Source organism: Hyperolius riggenbachi, chromosome 4, assembly GCF_040937935.1.
Source record: "Hyperolius riggenbachi isolate aHypRig1 chromosome 4, aHypRig1.pri, whole genome shotgun sequence".
In the NCBI taxonomy this organism is placed as follows: Eukaryota; Metazoa; Chordata; class Amphibia; order Anura; family Hyperoliidae; genus Hyperolius; species Hyperolius riggenbachi.
Window position 1 is genome coordinate 44,614,059 of NC_090649.1, and position 12,092 is coordinate 44,626,150.

The 12,092-nt window shown below is 45.8% G+C and overlaps 1 protein-coding gene across 1 annotated transcript in view; it reads right to left on the minus strand.

The window, feature by feature from the left end:
* LOC137571192 (cytochrome P450 2K4-like) overlaps nt 1–6,373 on the minus strand; it is a 45,929-nt gene extending 39,556 nt beyond the window's left edge. The window contains exons 1-2 of the mRNA XM_068280016.1: nt 6,357–6,373; nt 4,121–4,311 (exon numbers count right to left, since the gene is read on the minus strand). Coding sequence (XP_068136117.1) covers nt 4,121–4,297 — 177 coding nt within the window. The 5' untranslated portion in view covers nt 4,298–4,311; nt 6,357–6,373. The remainder of the gene's footprint in view (nt 1–4,120; nt 4,312–6,356) is intronic.
* Nucleotides 6,374–12,092: the final 5,719 nt, after the last annotated feature.

Consider the following 12,092-nt stretch of genomic DNA (forward strand, 5'->3'; position numbering starts at 1 on the left):
CCCCCTCTATGCACACTCCCGTGTGTGTATTATTTACATTAGGCAGCATCTCTGCTCTGTTGTCAGTGAGAGAAGAGAGCTGCCTTTTACAAGCTTGATAAATCGTCCTCTGTTAGGCTGTGAAAGGAGCTGGCTGGGCTGTCACATACTGAGGAATTACAGACAGGTGCAGAGCTCTCTGCAGGAAGAAACAATCAGCCTGTCACTCTTCAGTGGATGATAGCTGCAGGGGACAGAAGGTAAACACACAAATGATCTCTTGAGATTCAAAAGGAAGGCTGTATACAGCCTGCTTGTGTATGGATGTATTTTCTATGTGTGGACATACTGTACATCAACCTACTTCCTGTTTTGGTGGCCATTTTGTTTGTTTATAAACAAACTTTTTAAAGCTGTTTTTGACTACTTTTAATGCGGCGGGGAGTGGCGAAATTGTGACAGAGGGGAATAGGAGATGTCCCCTAATCAGTGGCGGCGCTACACTGGGGCTTGCCGTGGCTCAAGCCCCAGCTGATATCCTGCGAGCCCCTCTGAAAGCCCCCCCGGGTCTCTGACTCTTCATTTGTGGCTCAGCGCAGCCGCCATTCACTAGACATGGCGGCCGCCATGTTGTGGGTGGCGCTTGCATTCATCATAGGCCGGCCAGGACTGTAAACAGGCTCCATGTTTGATGTGTCCATCCGCCCTCTGCCCAATCAGGAGAGCAGGGGGGCGTGGGATTGAATTGGATAGGCAGGGGGCTGGAGAGAATGACTAGCTCCGCCCCCTGCACATGTAGAGCAGAGCAGATCGATGCCATTTGCCCACCCGGCACCCGCTGACCCCTGCATGCCGCCAAATTTCAATTCAGCATGCACTGACTGCAGCGCTCGTCTCGACTCACACAGCCACAGACGGGCCACAGCCTCGCACCTCAGGTACGAGGACAGTGCTGACTCCTCCACCTCAACCCGGCATCCTCCTCCCTCACCCTCAGCTTGGCTCCCTGCTGGCTGCCCGCCAGAATGGTCTCAGACTGTACCCACTCACAGCTCCAGACAGACTGTCTGCCACACCACCTAAGGTGCCAGTGCCTCACCAGAACCAGCCAGCGGCATCAAAAGTGAGTAACTGCGAGCCTTGAGGGGTTGGGGGAAGACCGGGAGAGACACAAACAGGGGAGCTGCAGGCCAGGGAGAGGAGTGCAGTCACAGCCAGCCTTGTAGTGCTAGCTAGCTAAACAGCATTAAAGGCATGAGGACTGGAGCGATGGAGCAAGCCTCTGCGTCAGAGCTGCAAACTGTATTTTGCCTGGCTTGTTCTGTGTGTGTCTGTCTGCCCTATACTCTATGCCCCAATGTGTGTCTGTCTGTCTGCCCCATCCTCTATGCCCCAATGTCTGTCTGCCCCATCCTCTATGCCCCAATGTCTGTCTGCCTGCCCTATCCTCTATGCCCTAATGTGTGTGCCTGTCTGTCTGCCCTATCCTCTATGCCCCAATGTGTGTCTGTCTGCCCCATCCTCTATGTCCCAATGTGTGTCTGTCTGTCTGCCCCATCCTCTATGCCCCAATGTGTGTCTGTGTCTGTCTGCCCTATCCTCTGTGCCTCAATGTGTGTCTGTCTGTCTGCCCCATCCTCTATGCCCCAGTGTGTGTGTGTCTGTCTGTGCCTCATCCTCTATGCCTCAATGTGTGTCTGTCTGTGCCCCATCCTCTATGCCCCAATGTGTGTCTGTCTGTCTGTCTGTCTGTCTGTCCTAGCCTCTATGCCCTAATGTGTGTGCCTGTCTGTCTGCCCTATCCTCTATGCCCCATTGTGTGTCTGTCTGTCTGTCTGCCCTATCCTCTATGCCCTAATGTGTGTGCCTGTCTGTCTGCCCTATCCTCTACGCCCCAATGTGTGTCTGTCTGCCCCATCCTCTATGCCCCAATGTGTGTGTGTCTGTCTGTCTGCCCTAGCCTCTATGCCCTAATGTGTGTGCCTGTCTGTCTGCCCTATCCTCTATGCCCCAATGTGTGTCTGTCTGCCCCATCCTCTATGACCCAATGTGTGTCTGTCTGTCTGCCCCATCCTCTGTGTCCCAGTGTGTGTCTGTGTTTGTCTGCCCTATCCTCTGTGCCCCAATGTGCGTGTCTGTCTGTCTGCCCCATCCTCTGTGCCTCAATGTGTGTCTGTCTGTCTGCCCCATCCTCTATGCCCCAGTGTGTGTGTGTCTGTCTGTGCCTCATACTCTATGCCTCAATGTGTGTCTGTCTGTGCCCCATCCTCTATGCCCCAATGTGTGTCTGTCTATGTCCCAATGTGTGTCTGTCTGCGCCTCATCCTCTATTTGTTGATGGATGCATTTACTGGTGAAACGCTGTCTCTTATGTGCATTTACTGGGAAAACGCTGTCTGTCATTACGTGCATTTACTGGTGAAAAGCTGTCTCTTATGTGCATTTACTGGTGAAAGGCTGTCTGTCATTACGTGCATTTACTGGTGAAAAAGCTGTCTCTTTTGTGCATTTACTGGGGAAACGCTGTCAGTCATTATGTGCATTTACTGGTGAAAAGCTGTCTCTTATGTGCATTTACTGGTGAAAAGCTATCTATTATGTGCATTTACTGGTGAAAAGCTATCTCTTATGTGCATTTACTGGTGAAAGGCTGTCTGTCGTTATGTGCATTTACTTCATATTTTTTTATGGAACTACGTTAGTTAGCCCCGCCCACACAACGTCATGACCACGCCCATTATTCGCAGCGGCGTGCTTTGCGCGCCGCAAATCCACCCCCCCCCCCGTAAGCCCCGCCTGCCAGCCCTTGTGCCCCTTTTGAGCCCCCCCAAAAATCTGAAGCTGGAGCCGCCACTGCCCCTAATGCACTGGTATGTTTACTTTTGTGCAATACAGATTCTCTTTAAAAGGGAAGGTTCAGGGACTGTTTTAAAAAAATAAAAATCCGTATCCACTTACCTGGGGCTTCCTCCAGCCCGTGGCAGGCAGGAGGTGCCCTCGGCGCCGCTCCGCAGGCTGCCGGTGGTCTCCGGTGGCCGACCCGACCTGGCCAGGCCGGCGGCCAGGTCGGGCTCCTTCCGCGTTCCAAAATGCGCCTCACGGCGGCGCGCTGACGTCATCGGATGTCCTCCGGGCTTTACTGCGCAGGCTCAGTAGTTCTGCCACGGGCTGGAGGAAGCCCCAGGTAAGTGGATGCGGACTTTTAATTTTTTTAAACAGTCCCTGAACCTTCCCTTTAAGGAAATGTTAAAGGGGAACTTCAGCCTAAACAGATGTGCTGTCATTACGTTACATTAGTTATGTTAATTAAAATAGATAGGTAATATAATCTCTTGCCCACTCCGTTTTAAAAGAACAGGCAAATGTTTGTGATTTCATGGGGGCAGCCATCTTTTTGGTTGAAAGGAGGTGGCAAGGAGCATGACACACAGTTCCAACTGTCCTGTGTCCTGATCACCCCCTCCCAGCTGTGCACTAGGCTTTAAATCTCAAATAAAAAAAAAAAAAAAAAAATTGCACCAAAACAGCAGAACGAGAACAACATCAGAAATACCATAATGCTTTGCACAGCATCAGGGGAAAATGCCCGGGCAGTTTTCTTCTGTGCAGCTAAAAATGAGGCTTGGGTAAGAAAAACAAAGTTCTAATGCTGTTAAAGAAACACCAAGCTTTTTCAGTGCTGCTGAGTAGTCTGGAGATTTGCTTTAATTATAATTTCTGCATTATTATTTTACAAAAAAAACAACAAATAAAAAACAAACAGTATGAGATATATTCAAAAAATGTGTCCAACAGAGCAATTCACTGACTGGTCAGTTACTTATACCAATCTTTACAGTTTACTGCCAGTATGGTTGTGGTGGTATGTTGGGATTATAAGCACTGAGTCTTGCCCGGGAAGGTGATGTGGAGTCAAATGGTGTAATATAAAGGGGATCTCCTGTCAACAGAAGTGAAGCATTGATGGGATGCTGCTTATTTAACGATTACCAGGTGTCCCACTTATTATGATAAAAACCTGACAATGACCGAGGTTAAATGCTCCTTCAACTGATACATATATTTGTATTTCTGTTCCGATCTTCGTGTTATAGCCAGGCTTGAAAGAACCCTCGTTGTTATAATAAGACGTCTGTAATACCTTTAGTAATGACTTGTGAGGTTCTCTTGAGTCAATCATATGCAGATTCCCAATGAGAGGTAGAGGTCGGGGTCCAGGTGGGAGATTCTTCTGTTGGCTCCGATTGCTGTAGAATTTGACCAAGAACAGGATGACCAAGGCAGTCGCAAGAAGTGAGAATGGGTCAAAGGCAAACATGGCCCAAATTTTACCTAACGGGAAGAAAAACATACATTCAGTCTGGTTAAAAGGGATCCTGAGCAGAGCTGTAAAATGTAAATTCACACTTACCTGGGGCTTCTTCCAGCCCCCCCATAGCCCACGAGGTCCCTCGGCATCCTCCGGGTCCCCTCCATGGTCCCGCTAACGGCCCCGTTATCCTGGCAACTTCGGCTAAAGTCGGGCGTAACTGTGCAGGTGCAGCCTGTCCGCGCACCCAACTCAATCACACGCGCCCTTCTCGAAAAACGAAAGTGCGCATGTGCAGGAGACTCACAGCGACGCGCGTGTGATTGAGTCGGGTGCGAGGACAGGCTGCACATGCGCATTTTGCCCAAAGTCAAGAGGATAACTTGGCCGTTAGTGGGACCATGGAGGGGACCCTGAGGATGCTGCGGGACCTTGTGGGCTATGGGGGGCTGGAGGAAGCCCCAGGTAAGTGCCAGGGTCCCCTGAATTGCAATAACATTTCCAGGTCATTGATTACTGATCCTCTACAACTAAGGGCCCGTTTCCGCTAGACGTGTTGCAATGCAAAAACCGCTCCGCATCGCAACGCAAGGAAACTGCAACCAATTCACATCAATGGAGTTGTTTGCATTGATGCAAATTTACCTAAGCGATCTGGTGCGATGCAACGCAGGGAAATTATGGATAGCATGCTGCAGTTTTCCGCAGAACGCATCCGAGTCCCCATAGCCACCGATGGGAAGCCACATGACGCCGCATCCGATTGTCCAGAAGACAACCGGATGTACCTGCGGGGGGATGCGAGGCGATGCAGTGATCACCTTGCATACTAAACGCTAGTGGAAATGGGCCCTTACCCAGCTATAATACAATTGAAAAACATTTCTGAAAGATATCTTCCTTCCAATAGCAAGTGCAACCAAAATTAATACCCCCCCTCCCCCCCTCCTCAACACCACCACCACCACCAGTGGTATAGTGACATACAGCAGCAGAATACCATCAATTTTTCAAGACACCCACCTTACTGTAATTTTCCTAGTTTCAGCATCAGAAACACTTCTTATCTATATATTGCTTTATATTGAATTTAGCCCCGCCCTCCAAAGATGATGCTTAGCCTAGGCTTATTAGATATGCCTAATGTTCTCCCCAGAGATTTCTGGAAGACCGGGTATATTGTGTACTAACTTTGGAACTTTCAGTAATCAAACATTCCTCAGAGCTGCACCTGACAGGACTAAAGATGTTGCCACCTGTTGTAAATTTCAAAATGCCAATTAGGTGAGGAAACTCTTTACAGTGGGCAAACTCTGACTAAATAGTTTCTAAATAACTACTGTAAAAAAAATAAAAAAAATAAAATATATATATATATATATATATATATATATATATATATATATATATATATATATATATATATATATATATATAAAACGTTATTTTTGCTACAGTTCCTCTTGAGGCCCCGTGTCTTCCGTGGAGGTGGCACTTGCAATCCCATTCATTATAACGAATGGGATCACAGGCCGAATTGCCCTAAAATGCAGGCAACCATGCGCTGCAGTTACGGTAAGTAGTGAATTGCAGCACATGTATTATTATTATTATTATTATTGATTTATAAAGCGCCAACATATTCCGTGGCGCTGTACAAAGTAAGAAACAAACATGGGTTACATAATAATACAGACAATGGTGTACACCAATATACAAGATACATAATTAGTGACAAAATACAAAGAATGATACAAAATACAAATTATAGAATTGGTAATGCCAGTGATAAAATTAACATGATGAATAAAATGTATAATGGTTACCAAGACACAAAAGGGGGAGAGAGCCCTGCCCTTGCCAGCTTACAATCTAAAGGGAATGTGGGGGGGGGGGGGGCTACAGGAGGAGGGGTAGTATGCAGCAAATATATAGAGGCTTCAGGATCCCTTTAGGAAAGGTTTTCTTTGGTGTACCATGCTTGTTTAAGTGACTAAACACACTTCCATCTCACAAGTGCATAAAGCAAAACATTACTTTCTCAGTGAGAAACTAGTATTTTACTTACTGTAAACTGTCCTCTGATCTTCTCTCTTCTGTATTCCTGCTGTGAATCCTGGGATGTCACGCTGGGAGAATATTTAAACCTGTTGTTGCAGCAGCAGCCCCTGCAATATGAGCCTCCTATAGATCTGGCCATAAGCCAACTATTCTCAGTCTCTACCTTGCATCAATGCTGCTGTCATACAGGCTGTGCTGGAACTTGTCCTTCTAGTAATCATTACCAGAGGCACCATTACAGACTTTTCTGAGTCTTGCAGCTTCCCATTTAACTCACCACCCCATCTCCTCAAGGCATATCAAACACAATCATCAAATACAATACGCATTAATAATAGCCTGAGCAATACACATTAATAATACAACCATGGTCCCCAGATACAATAATGAAGTAGCCAGGTGTCCCCCAGATATAGGCAGGTGCTACAAAATTAGACAAGACACAAAACATTTCATTGGGCTTTCCTCCTGTGAGACTCAAAGCGCTTGGTCTGCAGCCACTAGGTTGTGCTCTGTAGGCAGTAGCAGAGTTAGGGAGTCTTGCCCATGGACTCCTTACTGAACAGGTGCTGGCTTACTGAACAGGAAGAGCTGAGATTCTAACCCTGGTCTTCTTTGTCACAGGCACAGCCCTTAACCATTATACTATCCAGAATGGGGAAATAAACAGCCCCCCCCCCCCCCCCGATATACAAATTAGGACAAGACAAATAACATTTATATTGTGCTTTTCTCCTGGCGGACTCAAACCACCATAGCTGCAGCCACTAGGGAGTGCTCTATAGGCAGTAGCAGTGTTATGGAGTCTAGCCCAAGGTTGCCATGCACTACCAGATACAGATACCAATGTTTGGTAGCTATAGATTTCCTCGTCTGATGACAGTATTAGGTAGCCCTGAATGATCCCAAATAGCAGTATTAGGTAGGTAGTATTAGTATTAGGTAGGAATGTGCAGATAGCAATATCCGGTATTAAATTTCTCGCATCCCCGAGTAGTTCTGAAGATGAGCACATCTGTACTGAGCATGTGCGAGCCCAGAGTCATGCGTACTCGTCTATGGATGTGCTCATCTTTGGAACTACTGGGAGGAGCAAGTCACTCTGGAGCCTGCCCAAGGAGTGCCACAGACCTTGGTGGACAAATAACTTCAACCGAGGATGGCGGTGGAACAAGGGGATGGACCAAGAGCCGGGAAGCTCTATGATGTCAAGAGCCTTCCTTCTACATAGGTATGTATAAAACTTGAAGTAATTTTACTCAATTCAGATTTCCTTTAACCCCCCAACGACTGCGTCACGCCGATAGGCATGAATGTGGCGGGGTTTTGCAGGAGATCGCTCTCCGCTCTGGACCGTCTTCAGTCGCCCAGCAACGATCGCCGCTAAGAGACAGACAACAAAACCGCTATCTATTTACTCTGTACAGCGCTGCAATCCATGGCAGCGCTCTACTGGGGACAGCCGTGTGACACGGCAGTCCCCCTGGAGGAGACAGAAGTGATCGGCTGTCATAGGCTGAAGCTTATGACAGCCGATCACTGTCATTGGCTGGCTGGGGGAGGGAGGGTGGGATAGAAAAATATGATTAAAAATGGGTTTATTTATTAACCTATTAACGGCAATCTGACTTATTAACCACTTGAGGACCTAGGGCTTTCTACCCCTTAAGGACCGGCCACTTTTTTTCCATTCAGACCACTGCAGCTTTCACGGTTTATTGCTCGCTCATACAACCTACCACCTAAATGAATTTTGGCTCCTTTTCTTGTCACTAATAAAGCTTTGTTTTGGTGCTATTTGATTGCTCCTGCGATTTTTACTTTTTATTATATTCATCAAAAAATGATTTTTTTAACTTTCTGTGCTGACAGTTTTCAAATAAAGTAAAATTTCTGTATACATGCAGCACGAAAAATGTGGACAAACATGTTTTTGATAAAAAAAACCCATTCAGCGCATATTTATTGGTTTGGGTAAAAGTTATAGCGTTTACAAACTATGGTGCAAAAAGTGAATTTTCCCATTTTCAAGCATCTCTGACTTTTCTGACCCCCTGTCATGTTTCATGAGGGGCTAGAATTCCAGGATAGTATAAATACCCCCCAAATGACCCCATTTTGGAAAGAAGACATCCCAAAGTATTCACTGAGAGGCATAGTGAGTTCATAGAAGATATTATTTTTTTGTCACAAGTAAGCGGAGAATGACACTTTGGACAAAAAAAAAAAAAAAAAAGTTTCCATTTCTTCTAACTTGCAACAAAAAAAAATGAAATCTGCCACGGACTCACCATGCCCCTCTCTGAATACCTTGAAGGGTCTACTTTCCAAAATGGGGTCATTTGTGGGGTGTGTTTACTGTCCTGACATTTTGGGGGGTGCTAAATTGTAAGCACCCCTGTAAAGCCTAAAGGTGCTCAGTGGACTTTGGACCCCTTAGCGCAGTTAGGCTGCAAAAAAGTGCCACACATGTGGTATTGCCGTACTCAGGAGAAGTAGTATAATGTGTTTTGGGATGTATTTTTACACATACCCATGCTGGGTGGGAGAAATATCTCTGTAAATGACAATCTTTTGATTTTTTTTACACACAATTGTCCATTTACAGAGAGATTTCTCCAACCCAGCATGGGTATGTGTAAAAATACACCACAAAACACATTATACTACTTCTCCTGAGTACGACGATACCACATGTGTGGCACTTTTTTGCACCCTAACTGCGCTAAGGGGCCCAAAGTCCCATGAGTACCTTTAGGATTTCACAGGTCATTTTGCGGAATTTGATTTCCAGACTACTCCTCACGGTTTAGGGCCCCTAAAATGCCAGGGCAGTATAGGAACCCCACAAATGACCCCATTTTAGAAAGAAGACACCCCAAGGTATTCCGTTAGGAGTATGGTGAGTTCATAGAAGATTTTATTTTTTGTCAAAAGTTAGCGGAAAATTGATTTTTATTGTTTTTTTTCACAAAGTGTCATTTTCCACTAACTTGTGACAAAAAATAAAATCTTCTATGAACTCACCATACTCCTAACGGAATACCTTGGGGTGTCTTCTTTCTAAAATGGGGTCATTTGTGGGGTTCCTATACTGCCCTGGCAGTTTAGGGGCCCTAAACCGTGAGGAGTAGTCTGGAAATCAAATTCCGCAAAATGACCTGTGAAATCCTAAAGGTACTCATTGGACTTTGGGCCCTTTAGCGCAGTTAGGGTGCAAAAAAGTGCCACACATGTGGTATCGCCGTACTCAGGAGAAGTAGTACAATGTGTTTTGGGGTGTATTTTTACACATACCCATGCTGGGTGGGAGAAATAACTCTGTAAATGGACAATTGTGTGTAAAAAAATCAAAAGATTGTCATTTACAGAGGTATTTCTCCCACCCAGCATGGGTATGTGTAAAAATACACCCCAAAACACATTGTACTACTTCTCCCGAGTATGGCAATACCACATGTGTGGCACTTTTTTGCACCCTAACTGCGCTAAAGGGCCCAAAGTCCAATGAGTACCTTTAGGATTTCACAGGTCATTTTGCGGAATTTGATTTCCAGACTACTCCTCACGGTTTAGGGCCCCTAAAATGCCAGGGCAGTATATGAACCCCACAAATGACCCCATTTTAGAAAGAAGACACCCCAAGGTATTCCGATAGGAGTATGGCGAGTTCATAGAAGATTTTATTTTTTGTCAAAAGTTAGCAGAAAATTGATTTTTATTGTTTTTTTCACAAAGTGTCATTTTCCACTAACTTGTGACAAAAAATAAATTCTTCTATGAACTCACCATACTCCTAACGGAATACCTTGGGGTGTCTTCTTTCTAAAATGGGGTCATTTGTGGGGTTCCTATACTGCCCTGGCATTTTAGGGGCCCTAAACCGTGAGGAGTAGTCTGGAAATCAAATTCCGCAAAATGACCTGTGAAATCCTAAAGGTGCTCATTGGACTTAGGGCCCTTTAGCGCAGTTAGGGTGCAAAAAAGTGCCACACATGTGGTATCGCCGTACTCGGGAGAAGTAGTACAATGTGTTTTGGGGTGTGTTTTTACACATACCCATGCTGGGCGGGAGAAATACCTCTGTAAATGACAATCTTTTGATTTTTTTACACACAATTGTCCATTTACAGAGTTATTTCTCCCACCCAGCATGGGTATGTGTAAAAATACACCCTAAAACACATTGTACTACTTCTCCCGAGTACGGCGATACCACATGTGTGGCACTTTTTTGCACCCTAACTGCGCTAAGGGGCCTAGAGTCCAATGAGTACCTTTAGGCTTTACAGGGGTGCTCACAATTTAGCACCCCGCCCACTTGCCAGGACAGTTAACAAACCCCACAAATGACCCCATTTTGGAAAGAATACACAACAAGGTATTCCATGAGGGTAATGGTGAGGTCATTGAAAATTTTATTTTTTGTCACAAGTAAACGGAAAATGACACTTTGTTAAAAAAAAAATTAAAAAAAAAATTCTGCTAACTTGTGACAAAAACTAAAATCTTTTATGAACTCACCGTGCACCTCACATAATACTTTAGGGTGTCCTCTTTCCAAAATGGGGTCATTTGTGAAGTCTGTCCTGGCATTTTAGGGTCTCTGCAATCATTACATGTATGGCCAGTATTAGGAGTTTCTGCTATACTCCTTATATTGGGTATACGGGTAATGCACTCTGGGCTGAAAGGAAAAATGAACGGCAAACATACCTTGCTCCACATCAATGGCAGATCTTCCTCCACATCAATGGCAGTGATAACCTCAGGAGAGAGACACCCCGTGCCACCCTGCACTCAGGGTGAGCCACCAACTTATGTGACTGGGCCTCAGAACTTTAGTATACAGCATTATGCCTGTAGGATACAGCAATATGCCTGCCAATAGAGATGACTCTGTGTGGCATTAAAGCATCATCATAGGCCCAAATCACATATAAACCGGGGGTGTCCACACTCAAGGGAAATTCAAACATGCCGTCTTATATCGCCAACCCAGGACAGATCAGCAATATCAAGCATGGAAACCGATCCTTCTTCCGACTTTTATGCTTACCCGTTTGGTTTTCAAGCTTACCTCTCCTCTCCCTGCAACAATGTGCGAAAGACCACTGAGTGTGTGCCTACTCCTGTGTCTGGAGTTCCCTAGGTTCTAATAGTGTACCTGCTCGTGGTACCTCTCAAAACACTCCCCTACGCATAGGCCAGGGTGGTCAGGACATTTGGGACAATAAAAAACGGTGTCAGTCCTTCTTCTAGCACTGCTGCAGACACGACAACGTTTTCTTCGGATGCGTTGACCTGGGGTACTCGGAATCTGATAGGCGTAATGCCTTCCATGCAATCGGCTAGTTGCATCTGGGGGGGGGGGGGCCCTGACACCTCCTGGATACAGGATGTCCAGAATGATCTGTTCCTGAAATTGGAGGAAAGATCCAGTTCTCCCAGCCTTACTGTAGAGAACAAAGCTGTTGTATACTGCCAATTGAATCAGATAAAAAGACACTTTCTTATACCAGCGTCTTGTTTTCCGGGTAACTAAATAGGGCGCTAACCTCTGGTCATTGAAGTCCACCCCTCCCATGTTGACATTATATTCGTGGACGACAAGGGGCTTTTCAATGACCGCAGTTGCCCGTTGAATTTGGACTGTCGTGTCTGTGTGAATGGTGGACAGAAAGTAAACGTCCCTCTTGTCCCTCCATTTCACCGCGAGCAGGTCTTCAGTACGCAAGGCGGC